Source organism: Molothrus ater, chromosome 3, assembly GCF_012460135.2.
Source record: "Molothrus ater isolate BHLD 08-10-18 breed brown headed cowbird chromosome 3, BPBGC_Mater_1.1, whole genome shotgun sequence".
In the NCBI taxonomy this organism is placed as follows: domain Eukaryota; kingdom Metazoa; phylum Chordata; class Aves; order Passeriformes; family Icteridae; genus Molothrus; species Molothrus ater.
This window is the reverse complement of record NC_050480.2, coordinates 109135916-109157170: the sequence shown is the minus strand read 5'-3', so window position 1 is coordinate 109157170 and position 21255 is coordinate 109135916. Positions and strand designations below refer to the sequence as shown.

The 21255-nt window shown below is 39.3% G+C and overlaps 1 protein-coding gene across 1 annotated transcript in view; it reads left to right on the top strand.

Moving 5' to 3' along the window:
- The first annotated feature begins 6223 nt into the window (after nt 1–6223).
- The window catches only part of LOC118684729 (cysteine-rich venom protein LEI1-like), a 111541-nt gene continuing 96509 nt past the window's right edge, over nt 6224–21255 (top strand). Inside the window, exon 1 of the mRNA XM_036379798.2 lies at nt 6224–6393. Within this exon, the coding sequence (XP_036235691.1) occupies nt 6224–6393 (170 nt within the window). The remainder of the gene's footprint in view (nt 6394–21255) is intronic.

The window sequence follows — 21255 nt, the reverse complement described above, 5'->3', positions numbered from 1 at the left end:
GAGTCAGTTAAATTCCTGACTCAGGTCTGAGTTTTGTGATTCTAGACATGGTCTGCAGCACATGATACATAATACTATTCTCATCCTTGTTTTACTAATTTACTACAAATTTCTTACCCTGACAAAGTGCCATTCAGCTTCAAGCTGAGGAAGCCACATTTCAATGTCTATAGAGCAGCAGTGCTGGTGTCCATACTTAAATGAGATGACAAAGCTCCCTTTACAGCCAATTTAGACCAGATCAACGCCATCAATAAAGAAGATTTTTTTTTTCCCTTAACAGCATTTCAAGGTGTCCTTCCTGACCTTTGGCTACTCTCCAAAAGAATTTTGATCTCACTTAGATCCTTTTATTGTTTCTGCTGATTGGGGGAAGGTATTTTGTGTCTCTTGGGGCACTATATTCCTATTATTAGGAAAATAAATCATCTTCCAGCAGTTCTCTATGATCTTTTTGAAGTTTAGCCATTTTGTGTCTGATTTTGTCATCCCTGTCAGCAGGGTCTTCAAACAAGGTCTAAATTTCAACCTCCCATCCTGATTACCAGATGATAAGGGCCAGTATCTCGAGATCAACAAATCTTTCGCTACTTAGTCCTGAGGACAAGCCAAAGGAAAGCAATCATTGCAGAATCACGGGTGATATAAAGTGCTACAGCCATGGGTTATGCAGCTGGGTTATGTGATAAGTGGCAGAGGCTGTCACAGCTTTGCACTGTGTTTTCTCTTGTCCTGTTGCCTGGCACCTCCTCAGCTCCATCTCTGATCTGCAGACCATTTTCGTGCAGTGTCACCAAGCCTGAAAATGTCCATGTCGCTGACCTGCCACCAAATATGCTCAAAGGAATTCAAGCTGAAGCTTGGATAAATTGGGGTTTATCACAACATTCCTTGTTTGCTCTTTTGTGGCAACCTACTTGGTAGGAGGATAAAAAATTTTTATGGCAGTCATTAGGAGCTCATTAGTTGTCATTAGGAGGTCAGCTGGTTTTTTTGGCACTTATTTCTGAATTTGTTGCAATCATCACTGTGATAATCTCCACTGTTCTAATAAAGTAGATAGGGAAATAATGATATATTTTTATGAAGAAAAGTGTTAAGGATTAGTCCACATTATTCATAGCTTAGAATAAAAAGATGATCCAGTTGACTCCCTTATTTTTTCCTTTAAGTTTGAATTAAACCCTACCTGAAATAGTCTTATGTTGCTATTCTTTGGCTCTTTTTTAATCACTCAATTTTTCTTCTGAGTCTTTTTTTTTTATGCTTGCCTTTCAATATCTCTTTGCAGCATTCCAGCTACATATTTGAATATTGCAAAAGCTGTGAGTAAAACATTAGAACAAGAGAGCACCAGATAAAAATTCCCATTTGTGGATACAAACCTCCTTAAATTGCCATTATATATTTTGATGATTTCTTAGCCTGTGGGTGCTATCACTATAATTTGCAGTGTATAAGTTTTAATAAGTCAATTATAAATGTAATGTATGCTGAAAATATCACCACGGTAGCAGCTTAATAAACAGAGCCCTTTTTTAATCTTATCCTCAAAACAGAGTTAATGTACCACTCTTCTAATTTATAATCAAAATGCAAAACAAAATTCAGCTTAACAGTTATAGAGTAGCTGAGGTGCTTCATATCATTAAATTGAAATACCTGAAGGCAAACCTGTTCTCTGACTGTAAAAGACACCAACCAGCTACACGTGTATATGTGGATAATTCACATATTTGTGTCTGCATATGCATGTATCTGCATTTACTTCTACCCACATTTTCAGATAGTTAGGAAACATATATACACATATTCCTCTGGAGTATATGATTTCTCAGCAAGGCACAAAGTTTATAGCAGAAAGAATTTGTCATATCCACATGGCTCCAGTGCAAAAAAGGCATTTTGCAGAGTATATGAAATCTGGTTCTTAATAAGGTACAATAAAACCCCAAGGAAACTCACTCAGAGAGTCTCAGCCTTACATGAACATTATTATTATTATTTTTCTAATTCCCACAGCAGTCAAACCTATGTTCCTACAGGGTATTACAGTCATAACCTGTCTTCCTGAAGTGCCTGAATTCTCTACACAGACAACACTTCTGCCTTGGGAGAGGCCAGGTGTGTCCCTGACAGCCAGGTAAATGGCATAATAACCTGATAGAAAGCCTGAATCCTTGTTGATATCTTTCATTTTGGAAACTTAGTGATCCAAAAATGAGATGTCTACTCTGTGTTATTCATTTAAGCTAATTCTCCTCAGTGTGAGGAAGATTAATATTTCCAAAAGATTAATATTTCCGTCTCTTCTGAGAAACCTGAAAACTGAAGTTGCCTGGAGTGCTGATTTCTCTCTGCTAATTACACAGGAATCTTTGGTGATTAAAGTAAACTGCATGCTTAAAACTGAGGTTGTTTCACTCCTTTCATTCCTCCATCCACAGTGTTGCAGGGATGATCTGCTACACAGCAAACTCAGGATATTGTATGAGTAACCCTTTGTATTAAATATATGCCAGCTTGTAGGAAATCAGACTTTCTGTTGTTCTTCTAACACTCAAGGTACTTGAAAAAAATTTATTTTCACTGATGTCTTCTGAAAATAACCAAATTACATGAAGGCATGATTCACATAGGATTGCTCAACCCCCTTCAATGACTTCTTAGCTATTATTTATAACACAGGCACATGTGTATAAACAGTATTTACTGAGAGGCAGCAGAATGAACTTGTGGCAGAAGTTAAACCCAAAAGATGCATCATGCATTCTCCACAGAAAAGTCTTGGGGTTTTTTTCCGATTGATTTGAGTGCTGGTCCTGTTCCCACTGCCATGATTAACCAGTGTCCACTTTGAGTCCAGTAACATGACATTCTTTTCAAAGTTAATTGCCTTTAAAGAATTGTGTGGGAAAATTTGAATTTGACTGAGTGTATGAAACTGCCATTTGTTGTAAGATGGAGGCAAAGGAGAGGGATGTCAGATCCAAGTGGTGACATGGATAAGCTCTCCAAAAACATCTGGAAAACCTTGGTTGATTTCAGTTTCAACTTATACCAGGGAAAGGGCTATACCAGAAAGAAAAAAAGCAACAAAATAGTTCCAGATACCACCACTGAGCTGGTCTTTCCTCCTCTCAGACTGACATCTCCTAAACCCTAAAGGTAAATTTTGATTTGAAAATGACCTTAAAGATCGTATACTTCCAACTCCCTGATATGGAAGGGATCAAGTGATCTTATATTAGACATTCATTTGATACTTGTCATCTTCTAGAGCAGATTATTTTCTTAGGAAGTCTTTCCCTTACAAAGGGAAAAGGAGTACTTTTAAGACAGAATTCATATGATGTATTACAAATGTCTGCTTTAAGATAAGATGAATAGGAAACTGAAAAAGCCAATTTCTCTCTTTTATAGGACAGATAGCCTAGAAAACCCTCAAGACATCAATGCCTATATTCAATCCCTCTTCAGGGTGTAACTTGTCATGTTCTCAGAATGCTTTTCTGTGTAATTTGTTTTGTTCAGTACAGTCAGATACCTGTGCTCCCCTTTTTAGATGCATCTGTGATGCAGAGGGACAAAGGCATAGCACAACATGCCAGCAGTCTCTGGGATTCAGTAGGAAGCTGGAGAGTCCATCCTTTACCTTTGTTTTCCAGGAAATTTCTAAATTTCTAGCTCATGGACTACATCTCTTTTTTGTTTGGAAAGTGTTTGGAAGATGACCAAGATTTGGATGGGTGGCTACTTTTCCTTGCGTGCAACAACAAATAAGGAAATTCTTGGGATTGCAGGGTCAGAGGGAATATCCTGACTCAGAGGACTGGCCATGAACATGACCAGCACCATCTTCTTTCTATCAGTTTTCAGCACCTGAGGGAGAAACAGGACATTGGGAAGAATTTTACTCTTCTATTTTATCAACATAGTAGTAACACCCCTGTACCACAGGGAGTGGTTGAGCAATTTCACATCCAGTGTGACTAAAAAGCACAATACTTCATGAGAGAGAGACACATTTTATGACCTTTTCTCAGTTTTGGTTGGTGTTACATGAGGAAGATGCACTAGATATGTGTTGGCAGCCCCTGGAAGTCTTCTCAAGCTGCATAGAGATAAATTGAATTGACAAAAACAAGCAATAGTTGAAATTGGACTTAAAAATTGCAATGGCAGAAAAGAAGGAAATATGAAAAAAATATTTCTTCTATAGCTTCTGCAAAGATATTTTGATTTTTGGCAAATTTTTCTTTTCTGCCTTTATTTCAGTTTTCTACCTGTACTCATTGAATCTGAACTTTTATGCGTCATATGAACAAAATGCATTTCAAATGCTGTCTACACAGACCACCCAAAATCTGTTAGTCTATAACAGTCAGTGATGTCCTGTGCTAAGCAGCAAAACCTTTCTCAGGAAGGCTGAAGAGAAAACCCCAGTCAGCTCAAATCAGAAAGCATTTACTCTGACAGATCAAAGAAATTAAATGGAGAAGTAAAGGACATCACAAACTGCAAAATTCAGAACATAAAAAAGTGGTGTTGGGTTCAGCTAGGGTAAAACACCATCAGTCTGTTCCCAATTCCCAGTTCAAAAGCCTTGCACATAACCCAGAACATTCCAAGCATTGCCACCAAACAAACAGGCTCATTCAACGTGTTCTGGTGAGAAGTTTTTCTTTCAAATGGATGAAATTCCTGTGAGAGCCAAGGAAATTTATCAAGGAGCTTTATCCGTTGTCAAGACTAGAGGCAAAGAGCAGGCTCACCCACGAGAGGGTTAAACATAGGGGTCTCTTGGGGGTTTCTGTGTCTTGCCACTTCACTTCTGAAAGTCAAAGAGCTTGAATGCCCAGACTTTTCCTCTCATCCATGTCCTCAGCAGAGGCAGCAAGCCCAGCCCCTGAATCCTCAGTCTAGATGGGGATATTATCCTCAGCTTTAGGGAACCTTTCTGTTTTCCTCATGCAGAGATAACTTTACCCCACCTCAGTGATAATTCCAGCCTTCCAACCAAAGAAATAACCTAGTAAGAAATAAGTGAGGATGTGTTTGCCAAGACTCACAAATCATTACTTTTCCTATCCACTCCTTTCCTCCTCTCGGTTTACCTTAAGCTTACATGGAAATCTGGAGAATTTAATGAGAGATATCAGAGATAATCTTTCCCGACACTTGCAGAGCGTGCCTTGCCTTCCAGACAGGATTTCCTCAGCCTGCTCAGTTCTGGATAGGAAACCATCCTTCTCTCTGCCAGTACCACTCAGGCACAACAAGGGAGGAAGGGGCATTACACAGAACATTTTCCACTGCTGTGCCGTATCTCATTTACTCTTGCTACTGAAATACACAGCCCCTAATTAGCTCGTCCAGCTCCACTCTTTCTTTTTTTAATCTGAGATGGAAAAAAGAAAAAAAAAAAAGTCATTTATTACGGACTAACATTCATTAAAACTTGTAACTAGTTTGTTTATTGAAACCAGACGGCATTTCCTCCCCTTTCCAACCTGCCACTGTGTGGTATATTCACATATAAGGCATCAATAATTATACAATGCATTTCAAATGAGCTTTTAAAGCCAGGATGCAAATTAGGAATGTAAATGTGGCTCCTAAATTGGCTATGTTAATATGAAATATGATTCTTTCTAATAGAGTGGGAGTAAGCCCCAGTGGTATTGATCTTTTCCCTTTTCTGCTTGAAACCCCCCAGTTAAGCAGCAGTGTCTTTTCACCTCCCTTCGCTGAGACTCATCTGGTCAAGTCGAACTCTTTCCTCTTATTTGCCTGTGCTGAGCCATGAGCACTAAATGAAGCGAGTAATTTGGTGCATTGTTGGGGGGGACGGGAGGAGGGGGACTGGGGAAGGGGGGCAGCTGACAGTGAATGGTGTCAGCTGCAGAGGCAGCAGAAAAAGCCGACATCTTAATAAAACAGCCTCGGGCAAAATCCCATTAAAGCCTTCAGAAGCTTGTTTCCCTGCAGTTGAGCAGGTAGGCGTCCTGCACTGCGTGGCAGCCCTGAGTGCTCTCTGGGAGCCCAGTTCAAAAAAAAAAGTAAAAAAAAATAAAATAGGGGGGGAAAAAAAATTGAGTGCTTTTTTTTCCACCCCACCCCCCCCGATCTAAATCATCCACCAGCCTCTGCTCCTCAGAGTCATTTGCAAGGCAGAGAGAGAGGGAGGGAGGGCGAGGGAGCACGGAGCGTGTGCGCCTTGATGTGCGGGGAGCGAGCGCCGGAGCAGCGGCAGGAGCTGCTGGCGAGCTCCCCTCGCCCATTATCGCTCCAGCGCAGACCTCGGGCTGACCTTTGGAGAGCACAGGGAACGGGGGGACACGGGCAGAATGACAATGAGGACGCGCTGGGGCACCACGCTGAGGATGGATGGTGGGGTGGCACCTCTGGCGGCGGGATGGGATAGGATGGGATGGGATGGGATGGGATGGGATGGGATGGGATGGGATGGGATGGGATGGGATGGGATGGGGGGAAGACTGAGAACAATGGGAGAGGATAAAACTCTCCCTCAAATCTCTTGGAGCAAAACAAAACCTCCAAAAATTAGACCATACTTCTTGACTGAGAGCAACCCCTCAACGTGCTAATAGCATCCAAACCCAATACAATTTATCAATGGACCAAGCTACCCCAGGGATAACAGCACAATCTCCTCCCAGAGTCCGTACCAATGAGGTTTACGACCTCAGTGTTGGATCAGGACATCCTAGTGGTGCAGGATCTGCTTTAGGATTTTAGCTCTTATATTTTTCATATATTTGTAATCCTGCAATTCTTTAGTGTATAGCTCTAAACTCCATGTAGAGTCTTAGCTACCGTCTTCACATTTTGGTGAGACAAAACTGTTCCTCTCTAGGCCAGGGAATCAAGGATAACTCACTGCCTCAGGCCCCAAGAAATGTAAAAAATAGTGGGTTGGGGTGCAGCAAACTTGGGGTAAATGGCCTCATTACCTGAAGCTGTAATTGGAAGATTAAGATGCAAATGGACCAAACTTATAAAAGTGTGAAAACCCATGACCCATCGTCCATTTTTTGGGTGTAGCCCCTGGCAGAAGGGAGGAGCTTCATTTGCCCTAAATGTACCTGAAGGCCCTTCAGTAAAGATAACTACTTTTTATTCTCTTAATTTTGTCTAGCTGCTGTTTTTAGGTAGTCCCAAAAGGTACCAAAATTACCCCATGCATGTTTTTCTTGAAAAAGCAGCAGATGGTCATAAATCAGACATCACAATGCCAGGGACAGGACAGGACAAGCACACAGGCCCAGGAAGATCACCTATGTCCTTCAGCAATCATGACTTCAATAAGCAAAAAGACCCAGACACAATTAAAATGCACAATAAAATTTTTTTTTCAACCCCTTTTCAGCCTGGAGATACCTCCTCAATGCCACACACATCCTTTGCTTGATGATGCATCTTCTTCATAGATGAACTCTGGGTGTGTGGACTTCTTGAACATTTCTAGACACTGTTTATACACAAGTTTAAATTGCAGAGGTCTGGTGGATATTGACAGTTCAATGCACAGGGAGGAACAATTCTGCCTGACTCACACCATCATGCAGCTGATCTGACTCTAATAAAGCATGGCAGCCTCCTAAACAGATAGAGGATGCACTTTGTACAATTGAAAGACCAGTCAGGTCTCTTAAGAGAATACAGTCTGCTTTGGCTCAAGATCACTGTACCTCTGCATTGTATATTTAATGTTTGATGTGTGTCTGGCTAGAAAAAAATTGTAGCTTTCTTAAGTTAAATCAATTTTATCTGTTCTGTCAAAACCATTTGGGCTCGTGAATGACCCTGTGCTGAAAGAATTTCCTTAATCATCTGGAACTTGGTGCCGCAGCTTTTGTTCAGCTATCAATCATTTCTACCGAGGGCAAGGAAACAAGAAGTCTGCTTGGCTCTTAGTTAAGTAAAAAATTACAGTTAAATCTGAACACATTCTGACTTCATTTCCCTCTCTGTAAATCAGCAAGACTAAGAGCCAAGCTTTTGCTTTTCCCAGCCTCTGCCATAGGTTGTAATATTCAGGAAAGTACCAGAAGGAATAGTAAGATTTCTGACAAGCAGACTCATTCCATTATGGCTAAATTACTTTGGTTTAGCCAGAATCATAAGACCAAATTGAGCCACCAGCTGGGTACATTTCTTCAGTAGGAGCTTCTCTACATTTCAGATTTTCCCTGGAGCTCAGCTAGAAAAATCTCAAATCATTCTTGTACTCTGAATTCCTATTTCTTTTTCCCCCTCTGTTCTTTACCATCCTTATTCACTCTTTATCAATTCCTCATTTTCCCTATTTCCTTGCCTTCCTTGCTTTGTATTTTAAAATCTGTCTTTCTACTCTGGAAAGTCCCAAAGCATTTTCCAGCCTGCAGTTTTAAAGTTTGATTCCCCCATGAGTGCACATCCACTGGCAGGAGCTGAACGAATGGGATTATTCCCTCACCTCTGAAATACAGCCACTTCTGAGGTAGAGCACTGCAGCCACTCTGTCTTCAACATGTGCCTGGGTCCCTGGAGAGGGAATGAAGGATAACCTTTTCACCTGAAAGTACCTTTTTCAGATAAGCTGAATATAACTTGGAATCAAGCCAGAGCACCACAGTTAACAATTCTTTCTGAGCATAGCCTGAGATTATGACCAGAAATGTCAGAATATTCCTTTGATGTCTTTCTAATGGACCTGTAAATGGAAACTGCAAAAGTTTCATCTTCCTTTTATATGTGTGTGTATTTATTGCAGCTGTTTATGTCTGTGTATGTGTGTGTACACTCCAAGATTTTGGAAGCAGACCCCTCTGGAAAGACAAATAGATTCAAACATCCAGCAGGGAATGCTTTCACAATGGCAATCTTTTTAGTTCATTCATGTTCCAGTGGATCTCATCATATTTACAATGCTTTCTAATACCTCTGAGGAAAATCAAATAAAACTGTGTGCTACAGTCCCAGTAAGGGCTTCCTTCTCACAGTGTTCTGCAGTGAGATATTGTTATTTTGATGATGTGACTCTAAACACACTGTACCTCCACCTCCTCTTTTGCGGTCTTTTGCTGGGCATGGATTGTTTCTATAATTCAGTCTGGCTAAAACTCATTTAAATATCAATAAATCTACCTGTCCTCCATGTCTGTTTATGCTTTCTCTTTTGTATATATCCAATTCCCTTGTCCTTATACAAGATCTCTGGGTCCTTACCATTAGCTACATCTATGTCTGCAGAAGTTCAGTTTCAGAGAGAAGCTTTCTGCCTCCTACCTGAAGCTTCACCATGGCCAAGACAATGAGATGAAGTCCTTTAAGTTTTCAGAAAAGACCATGAAAGGGTCAAGAATGAAGTAAATTCAGGGAAGATGCCACTTTAGATCTCAAGGTTGGATGCCTCTCTTGGATTAAAAGACGCCACTTCCATGCCTTGTACTGTCTTGCTCAATCATGTGATCAAGTCACCATCTCATGAATTACATTGAGTGACACTGGTGAAGAAAAGACAATCTTTGAGGTTCTACAAGTTTTTCTGCAATTTTATGGTGAGGTGTTTTTTGCTAAACCAAAGCAGAACATCTCCAGATCTGACTTTCTGAAATTCATATAAAGTTTGCCACAGACAACCATCAGAGAGAGTAAAGTTTTTTTTTTTTGGGAGCTGCAGTGCAGTTACCTTTAAATGGGAAACATCACCAGCAAGATTGTGACAATTAATTTATTTTTCTGTGTGAGTCAAAACATTGAGATTCTGGATTTCTAACCCAGATGCAAGAATCAGGAAAATCCTAGCAGCATTTTCCAGGCTTTTTTTTTTAAGAGTAAAGAAGCAAATCTATCTTTTGTATGTCTGTTGGATTGACTTTTATATTAAACTCATTGTTGTCTGCTTCATTTGATCTCCAAAGAGTGCAGGAAAATGTAGTTAATTGGTTTAAAACTCTTGTAAATAAGGAACCCTAACAGCGGCTAAGGTGTAAACAGGACAAGCAAAATTTGTTGCTTTTCCACTTTCATCAGTGTAGTAGCATCTTTACCACTGACAAAAGACACAAAACAGCAAAAGGAAATCTGGCATCAACAGAGGAAACAATACTGGGTGAGTCAGAGCCTTGTTTTTCCTTAGATCTGTCAAACACACCCTTGGTGTGTCTGTGTGCACATGAATAAATACATGTGTATGCAAAAATACGTAATGGCCTGTCTGTTATGTGTTTGTATACATTTGAATCAGGTGTAAACACCAAAGCAGTGAGGGTGCATTTGCATATTCAGGTACACTTACTTCTTGAAAAGCCACCAAAACCCCTCCTCCCTTTCTATGTTCATGCTTCCACATTTAAGTGTATAGGAGCACACCCTTCCCCTCCTGTTTTTCCTTGTCAGAGCACTTTAAAAAAAAAAAAAAGAAATTTGGTATTCCATCCTGACGGAGAACTTAAACCTACAGTGCTATTCTTCTTCCTTCCCTTTTCTTTTTTTTAAGTGTAATCAAAGAAGAGAACTGTTCCAATTTTCTTCAGCCGCTGGTGTAAATTCCTGTGATGATTTCTTTGGAATGTCTCTCTAGTGTGTAGTCCCTCACTGAGTAACCACCAGGGTTCTGTGTTTAAGGGAGGTGTAAATCAGAATTAATCCAGCTCTGTCCTGACCCACCAGAGACATGAGAAGGAGCAGAACTATGATTATGTGATCTCTTAATGTGCTACAGATATTAAAACCACAAATAAATTGTCAGGTTGCATAAAAAAAGAGGTATCTCAATTAATAATTTTCCTGCACCACAAACACTGTTTAATTTGCTAAATGAATTTTAAGTACATTTTTCCATGGTCTATTTCCACTGAAGTAAAAAGTAAATCTTTCACACTCTTCTGTATTTCTCATCATGTGAAAAGTCCCATTGAATTCACAGGATGTACGTGAGCAAATATTTAAGCTTCTACACACACTTTCTTAGCAGGATCAAAGCCTAAGGTCAAATCTCATTTCCAAAAAGCTTCTTGCCTTGTGAATCAAAGCAGATTTAGTGTAAAAGAAATTCTTAGGATTGCCTTCTCTTTCCATTCAGCCATGAAATAACCCATATCTCTTGGAAAAAAATAGGTTTTGGGCACAAGAATCTTCCAGAAGAAGGAAGATGAGGAACACAAGACTGTATGACATATTGTTTGTTTCAAGACAAGACGACGAATCTGTGATTTCTTAATAATGGTGTAAAATGCTATATTTTAAATGCATACACCTACAAACTCTTAATCAAAACATTTTCCTACTATACACCATTTGTTTTTCTGTCTGTAAGATATCACCTTAGGCTGATACTCTAAACTAAGCAGTTCTGCTCTGAAAAATACTCAATATTTGAGTCAGTTTTATCTTGTCATATTCACCTCCTGCTTTCCATATATTTGAAGAGGTTTTTTTTTCCAGGGTTTCCTGTGAAAACTCATTCATGATTTTGGCACAAGAATTTCCTGGTATGATGTGTGCTTTGGGTAGCACAGGAAGGAACTGTTCCCCCCCATCTCATCAAGTTGCATCAGCCTCGGGGATAATACCTGCAGGTTGCTCCTTTGCTAGTAAATTAGTAGGACAATGGAATTAGGGCAATGGAATCAGATGCCAAAATTACCTGTTTATAGAAATATATAAATAGAGCAGCCCTTGGCATCTTTTGGCACGGACCAGTTTGCACTCACCCCCTTCAAATAGAGAGTGCTGTGGTTGGTCTCAGCACTATTCCAGAGGAGCAGAAGGGTGAGACCAGTCTATTTTGAAAGATAAAAGACATTAATAAATGTGGCCAGAGAGGAAGGTCTGGCAGTTTCAGTTTACTGAAACTTTCAGGGAGAGACTTTGCCCTAAATTCCATCAAAATGCTTTAAATGATTCTCTGACTGCCTGCCAGAGGAGGCTTTGCCTCCACTGCTCCCAAATGTTCTTCAATCCCCACGTGCAAGTCAGATCCCAGCCATGGCTTTGCTGGGAAAGGCCCAGGGTGGATTTTGAGGACAGACAGACATGCAGGAGTCTCTGTGTACCCACATAGATGCAAATATGTTTACATATATATGTCCTTATCCAGAATGGAATTTAGAGTGCAAGCTTGATGCAAACAAATGGAAGAAAAATGAAAAACTTCTTTACATTCACATTTGTTTGAGGTATAGGGGGTGTCAGAATGAGAAAAAATAACTGCATAAATTCATAAATTCAAACAGAATTTTGTTTTTCTGGTTATAGGCAAACTAAGCACATGAATTTATATCCTCCACTGAGCAATATCTATACGGTTACCGTAGAGTAATTTTGTCTTCAGATTAGTTAGGGGTAATTCTATTTTGGTTTATAAAGTCAATGGAGCATAACATTGTCACAGGATAGTGGTCTCCCACTGCTACCTCGTTTAAGCAATCAAGCAAAAAATAAAGCATATGTTACACCTTGTAATGTATTTCTCATTCTTGTATCCTTACACTATTTTCATTGTCATAATGATCCAGTATGTCTTTATCTGCTTGGACTTTTTATATAAGTTAGCTTCTCTCTAAGGTTTACAAATGAATAATTTAACCAACAGCCATGTACTATATATTATTTTTTCACCCAGAAGCACAGCCTTCCTGAGTTCCAGTCCACAGAAGATGGTTCAGCTACAAGAGGAATGGCCTACATCTGACAGCAAGCTTGGGCTGCTGCTCCTGTCGCCTGCCTGGTCCGTGCTGTGTTAGGTGAGCCTCAGTCACTGTGCTCTTCCCAGAAGAGTGACTTCCACAGACTGATTCTGACACACAGGAGGCTAGCAAGGCACCTGAGGCTGGTGTTCAGCAGGATTCCAGGGAAACAGTGTGTGACTCTTGTAGGAAATGAGAAATGAGATCAACCCTTCTCCCACTCGACTGAAAAAATGCGAGGGCAGGTTTATGCGTAAAGCATTTGATGCAGATCAAAATGACTGTGCTGAATCCCTGGTTCAGCCCTGTGAGACTTTGGGTGAGAGACTTTGCTTCAGAAGCGCTTAGGATGATGCTAAAACATGCCAAAACCTATGAAAATTTCTAGAAGTCCAAAAAGCCTAAAAATTTTCTAAAACCCTAAAAGCCATTAGGAGTTATGGGCCTTGTTAGTTCTCTTTTGCTTTATTACCATTAAGAAATAATTGCAAGGTGAAAAAAAAAGAGTAATTTTTCTCTCTCTGCTTTTTCTATCCAGATGGAAAACATCATTGCTGACACACTTCATGCCACTACACATTCATATTAATCTCTCTCATAAGCAGCTCAGAAAGGTGCTGCTGAGGCAGTATAACCAAATAATAGGAATCTACAGTCACAGTTTCGAAGCTAAGATGTGAAGCCTCAGTTAAGTTTCTTAAACATCAATGTCTCTAATTAAATTCTAAATCCCTTACAGTGTTCTACTTCTCCTCCACCCATCAGTGTCAAAGAGTATAAAACCCATCCATGTCCTGCGCCACAGATGCCACCCTGTTGGTGTTTCAACCATCCTTGGTCTTTTCAAATGGCACCAAATGTCAGTGCAGAGTCAGTCCTTGGTGTAGTCTCAATTTGTTCATCAGTAAAGACTGTTAGGACATTTTTCCTGAACATTTAATATAGTTGGCCTTTGTTACTCTCTTCTGGTGGTGTTATTAGTGCGTTATTATTTCATAGATTTCTTTAAAAGGTGTTTAGGGGTATATCTCCTATATCCTTAAAGCCTTAAGGAGAATAAAATTACAAAATTTTGCTGTGAGGGTGGTGAGGCCCTGGACAGGTTGCCCAGAGAAGCTGTGGCTGCTCCATCCCTGGAAGTGTCCAAGGCCAGGTTGGATGGGGCTTGGAGCAGCCTGGGATATGAGCGGTGTCCCTGCCCATGGTAAGCGGTTGGAATGAGATGATCTTTCAGGTCCCTTCCAAACCAAACCATTCTGTGATGCTTGCCCTACTCTGTGGTACAGTGCCAATAGTAGTAGACATGCTGCTGGAATTATATTTTTTTTAATCTTGGGTGGAACTGGGGAACCTAGGAAGTCTGAAAGATCGTTTGAAGTTCTGTGCTGTGAATTGAATGAACTTTTGTTTTGTGTTTTATGCAGTATTTTGCACATAAAAAACTTTGCCCATGACCAGTACTCTTGAGAAGGCTGCTGAAAGAAACACTGACTTGTTGCAAACTATATTTTTATATCAGTAGGAAATAGAAGAGGCAAATTTCAGTTCTGCAAGTCCAGCCTGCAAAATTCTTATTCCTTTAAGCTGCACCAGGATGTGAGGAGTGCAAGGGAATTAACAATCTGATATAACTTCAGAAATGTTCCTTCTTTGAAGAAGGGTCTGGTCCAGATGATCATTCAAGATTCCTTGCAACCTAAATGGTTCTATGACTTAATTATTTTTCTTTCTCCACTTGGGAATTCCCTGTAGTGAATTAACATATATGTGGTACTGATGATCTAGAGCCTGAGCCTAGAAACAAAACAAAGAGTCAGTGAAATTAACTGCAGCATTTAGATGAAAAAAAAAAATCCTTTGTCAAGTTCACTGTTTTCTTTGTACATCTACAACAGAATTGCCATATTTTAATCCCTTTTTCAGCCAAGAGCTCAATGGAAGTCAATGTAACTCCAAACTGCATTACAAAGGTTTTATCTCAGTTTCCAAGGCTAACTATATATGCAAGTCACAGACTCTCGATTTTGTACTGAGAAACCCAAGATTTTTTTTTTTTTCCTCTGTCAGAAGCCAGGACACTAATCCTGGAAAAAGAAAAAAAAATATTGATCCCATACCTATTAATTTAAAAATATGTGGTTTTGAACTCAAGCTGGCTTTGAGGAAGCTGTAATGAATACGAGTCACGATCCAGCATACTTTACTTCTTTTGACTAATGCCCTTTTCCATAGGAACTGTGAAAGGGAAAAAAATATCTTCTTTTGCCGTGATTCTTTCTTATTTATATACACACTCTGGGGCAAATGACTTTCCTGTCACTGGAGGGACATCAAAAAGGAAAGCAGTCGCAAATTTCTCACAGAGCTGAACTTCCTGGAATACTTTACTTGGCTTCCAGAAAATATTATTTAAAAAAGTGGTTTCTCAGTTTCACTTGCTCCTTGAGGCAGGTGGAACTGAGAAATAGCTAAAGGGTGGTTCCATAACTAAAGAATTGTCTAGAGTATTTTATCTTGATTTTTTAAAGTATTCAGATCTGTCTTTTCAGACTTTTTGTTATTAGTTGAACTTCCTGCTGATATTTTTATATATTTTTTTAATTCCCTCCTTAAAACAACATGAGTGAGACTAATTTTCAAGAAATTATTAATGCTATTTTTTTTTTTTGTATTGGGTATTTTGAGACCAGCATTTTGAGTTCATCAGAAAATCTTAGGTGCACAGGGGGTCTTAAGAATTTAAATGTGTTTGGCTTACTGCTAATTTCTATTCATAATCAGGAGATGAGAGAGGGATTTTTATTTGTTTCTATTTCATCCCTTGAACATTATCATTAGACCTGATTCAGCACCTATTCTGTGATAATTCAAGTGGTAAAAATCCAGTCAATATTGGTTATAATAGATGACTAGTAAATTGAGTGAGCTTTTTTTTTTTCCAAAAGGTTTTTAAAGTTAATACTAGCTAGAAAATGACAATATTAAACAGTGAAAATTGCTACAGCAGACAAACTTTTATCTCATAGATTGAAACATAATTCCAGGCAAAACCTCCACCTCTGTTACCAAGCTCTAGTTTTAAAAAACACAGTGTTCTTATTGGAAGTACTGCTCTCCAACACTCTTTAATAATTTGAAAAAAAAAAACAGAAGAAAATAATAATAAAGGAATTTTGCAAAATTTTGCCAGGAAATATGTTTATTTCTGTTCTGGAAGATTATTGCACGGCCTTATGGGAGCAATGAGATGAGCACTTCTGGAATCTCCTGCACCCTTTGGAACAGATCACATTATCCATAAAATACTAAAACCTTAATTCTGGGTAAGTGGTGATAGGATTTCTGTAGCTTTTCAGAAGATAAAATCCAACTCTTTTGTAAGTTTGGACTTCTGTATTTGGATCATATAATAAGGTTCTTGTGCAGATCCCCCAAAGCCTGGGGTTGTCTACTCTCTCTCTTCAATAGAGTTTGAATATAATACCTTATCCCATCTTTTTCCCACCAATAATTTCACCCTTGCCCTAGCCCAGTAGACCACCTTCAAATAATTTTTGGCTTTAGTGTCCAAGTGATGGAAGAGTTCTTTCATTTCCATTGGGTAAATATTATATATTAGTCTGCTAGAAATATATATATATATATATATATATACATATATAAAAAAATATGATTGGTATTAGATCATACTACTGGTTTTGTATATGTTTATAAAATATTTATATTATATATATATATATGTGTATATATATATATATATATATAATACACTGTACTGGAGTGCGGGATCCATGCAGTCGAGGGAAATCCTTTCTCAGCTATTGTAATTTGAATCTTCCTGCCTAACAGTATTTTTACCAAAGGCATTCCTACTGCTGGGGAGTTTAAACCTTACTTACAGATCCTCTGTTTCTGTGTGGCTAGGAGTACTTTCTCCAACAGATCCTAAATGCACTGTGAATCATCAAAGTGTCAAAGTGTTGGCTAAAATTTGTAACATGAATCCAGTGCATTTCTCTTTCCTCAGTGAAAGTCCTTCAGAGAGGTTTTTAAGAGCATCTCTCGAGAAGTCAGTCAGAGTTAGTGGAGGGGGTTTAGAATTAAGGAATGGTAATTTTAATAGCAATTGTTTTTGGTCAATAATTTTTTCCCTGTGAGGGTGGGGAGGCTCTGGCACAGGTTGCCCAGAGAAGCTGTGGTTGCCGCATCCCTGGAAGTGTCCAAGGCCAGGATGGATGAGGCTTGGATGGAAGAGGCTGGGATAGCTGAAGGTGTCCCTGCCCATGGCAAAGGGCTGGAATGAGATGAGCTTTAAAACATCCCTTCCAACTCAAACTGTTCTATTCATTCTGTGTAGTTGAACTTCTGGGTATGTGACTTAGTTTCATTGAATGCTGTCATGCTACTCCAAGTAGTAAAAAATCCCACATCCTTTCCTGCACTTTCACTGCTCTGCTGTACCTGTTGCCACAGCACTAACTGTATACACAAAACACATTAGTGCACTTGAATTTGTATTCAGGACAAACTACTAGTTCTAACCTAATTTCCTTATAGATGTTACAGACCTCTAGTTTAACTACAGCAGTATCCTGCCCTTGCCTTCACCTTACACAAGAAACACTCTCTAATTTGATAAAAACCCACACATTTATTTTACATTGCCAGACAAATTTTATTGCAAAGGGGAAGCTGTTGCAAAGGGCGCAGGGAGGGTTTCTTTCCAAGGGTAACAAGCTGCCAGACAGCAGAAATTCAGTTTTGGTCCCTAAGATGCTGGAGCAATTGAGCCAGGCTCGAATCTCTCTAAGGCATCCCTGCAACGATGTAAATATGAGAAGCCACAAAGGTGACCTAGAGTTTTCTTCTTCCTCCCATCTCTGGGGTGGAAAATTTTCTGCCGTCGCCTCTAGATGTGGTTTCTGCCAACCCATTTTCATCTTTGCCTACAGAAGTCTCCGTGGAGGCCGGTAGAAAGGGATGGCTGGGCACTGAGAACTTGTCGTATTTACTACTTTATCCTCCACCAGTCTGCAGGGGAAAAAAGTTGCTGTGAAAGGTGAATAGATGGAGCAGGAAAAGTGTCTGACTTTGGAAGGGAACATTTAGTACAGAGACTTTCAGACTTTATAAAATTTCAGCTACAGCTCTTTTCTCCTCCCCATACACAGACAAAATCCAGCCAGCATCTCAACCAACCTTTCAGAACCTTTTTCTGGCTTGAGGCTAATTGCAGCTCTGCATTCTGGGAAATACAGGGGGTGTCCCAGCCATTGAAACCAAGTCTTAATTTGGACCCGCTTTCCCTCCTTATTAAACTGTTGGTAATTTGGTACATGAGAGGGCTGCTCCTGAGAGCAAGAGACACGGCCCCCTCTCCATCCTCTTATACTACAAAGCCTGCATTTTTCATAGTGGATTAGCAAGTCTAGACATCTTATAAAATGTCAATGAACGTATGGATCTTCAGTGTATATTTCTCAGGAGAGCTCTGCTTGTTTGCAATGCCGCTCTCCCAGCCCGATCAATACAGCCACAACAGCCTTCTGCATTTTCTGTCAGAAACAGAACCCTTCTCATTGGATTTTTTTATTTTTTTCTCTTCTTCTTTCCAAGGCAGTTAATCAAATAGTGGAGGCAGAGAAAACAGAGGATGGGTGGGGAGTTGGATGGTATGCCGAGCACCCAGGGAAGTTGTGAATAAAGTGTTTTATTTTAATTATTATTACTAACCACGGAGGCACAATAAGAATTATCAGGAGTAAAATCATACCTCAGGGGCGAGACAAGGACTGGGGAAGAGAAGGGAGAGGAGGAGCAGCTGAGTGCAAGAACCCCCATGGGATGTGATTATCTCCTGATAACAACATCCCCAGACTTATTGCTATTATGAAATTTCATTTCTCCATTTTTTAATATACAAAGATACATATATAAATTATTTAGGTGGAGTATTTCAATTCCCCGCAAACAGCGAGTTTGCATTAAAATGCTTCAACTGTGAGATTCCCAGGTATATTAATTTCCACTCTTTGAGGATGTTGAGCAGTCCATCAGAATAAACTCTTCATCCTCGGCTGTTTTATGATATTATTACAATGTATTTTAGTTGGGGAATGGTGGGTGGAACAAGTTTTCAGAGAAATAGTCTTGTTTGGATTCCATTTGGTTGCTGGAGGGGAAAACTCCACATAAAATGACTCTGGCTGTTCAGTAGGGCATCCTGATTTCTTCTTATTATTATTTTTTCCCCAGCACAGTTATATTTCTTGTCCCTTTTAAGAAGTCCCAAGTCCCCTCCCCACCTACTCTAATAACAGAAAGGGGGGATTGCAGTCACAAGACACAGGGACCTCAAGGACTGCATTCAGCTGTGTCTTTTGTATGTTGAGTTTTCTAGCAATTATATATTAAAAAATGGGAACAGGTTTATGTTGTTACTGAAATCAATTTCACAACTTCACTTGTGATTGCGAATTTTTTAGTGCTGAAAGATACTTTAAAAATCCACTTCATTTTTTTGTTAGACTGGCCCAGAGTATGTTAGTTTTTTCTAATTTCCTTTTAATTTTCCAGAAGCTTTCATTTCAATTCAAGGCTCTGACTGCAGCTCACAGATGTCATTTTTGGTTAAAGTTCATAGAATCAACAAATGGTTTGGGTTGAAAGGGAACTTAAAGATCATCTCATTCCAGCCCCCTGCCATGAGAAGGGACACCTTCCACTAGAACAGATTTCTCAGGAATCACTGCAAATCACAGGGATCACTTTGCTTATTGGGTGAGCTTTAAAGCCCTTTGGATGTAGTGAAAAACTCTGTAACAACTTTAACATGAGGGCTTGGTGTCAATCACATAAGAAGGTGGAGAATATTTTTCTTCCATTCTCATTAAGTTCACAAATTCCTTTAATAATTCCTTTGTATTGCTTGTTTTGGTTTTTTGTAATCCCAAAAATTCAACATCATGGAAAACACTGTGGAGTTTAATGTGGTCAAAACCACAGAAAGCTGCACAGGATCAAGTGAGCTAAATCTTTTTTCATGAAGTTTGGCATTCTTTTTCTCTTTTCTTGCCTATGTGTTCTTTCCCTTTTCTATTCCCTTTTCTAAATTATTCTATTCCCTTTTCCCTAAAGCTATTCCCTTTTCTAAATTATTCCCTATGGAATTATTTGGGAAACCTGCAGAAATATTTGGGGGAAGGTATTATACTAAGCCAGCACAGAGTTTAGGGAAATTTTAAGCCAGAATAAAAAGACATTTAATACTCTTAGATCTGTGGTTATGGTTTTGATATGTTCTTCTTTTCTCTTCCATATCAGAATGAGTAAGAGCCTGGGAGTGTAATATTCTGTTCCAGTTTGTTATCTGATAAGGCTTTGACAATTATATTTTGCTATGAAATTATTTGCAGAAGGGAAAATTCATACTGGGAAAGAAAAATTCTACACTCTGATGAAGACAATACTGATTCTTACTTTCATTTCTGCATTTGCAGCAATTTCACTGCTTGATTTGTGTGTTGTTTTGATGCTTTTTATCTCTGCTGACATCTCTGGAGCAACGCCTGATACACATTTGTTCAGGCAAAATCCCAATCAGCCCTGCAGAATTCATCTAATTGTTCCCCTTCACTAATGTAGCACACAGGCATAAAAAGTGAACTGAAGACAATGTTTCCTAGATGTCTTTTTAATCTACTTGAATTATTTTCTGAGAAAGGAACCCAACACTACTCCACTTTTAATTAAATGAGCAATTTCTTTCAGCTGTAGAGATCACAATACAATTGCAACCTACAGACACACAGATCTTAGTTGCTCTGACTTCAATAAGAAAATCTTATACCACTAAAAAGTAAAGATAATACTACAGATCCTCATCTTACATAACCTTCTTCAGCTCAGTTGAAATCATTGGAATCATATTTTTATTCCAACCCTGATGATGCTCTAGCTCAGCATCAGCATCACAAGGTTAAGTATCAGGATCAGGTAACAGGATCAGCATCACAAGGATACATACAGACAAAAAAAATGAAATCAAGGTTAAAAATAAATAAACACACATATGCATACACATACATGTATATATACACACATTTATATGTCTATGCTCAGGAATAAAGTTGCAGAAGATTCAAGATTTCAGGAAATTCCATAATTTTGGATATGAAGGGAGAAGGCCAGGCGTCTGAAACCCAGTCTGAGTGGATGCTCTCAGAGCAGTCACCCCTCTGCCTGTGAGCCTCAGGGAGTTTTGCAGCACAAGGGTGATACAATGGATGCATTACTGGCTCTGTGTGACCTGCTCTGATTTGTTCTGCCTAGCGCTGAATCACTGAGGGGTCTTGTTTAAATGGCAGCAATAAGGTTTAAAAAAAAAAGTTGAAAACCTTAGAGGTTCTATGCAAACCTAATCGTAACAGATTTAGGAACATGATGTTGTTTTGACAGAAGCCCTAGCAGAGACACCAAACAGGTACATAGCCAAGTATCACAAAATCATTTTGGTTGGACAAGACCTCTGAGATCAATGAGCTCAGACTTTAAAAGC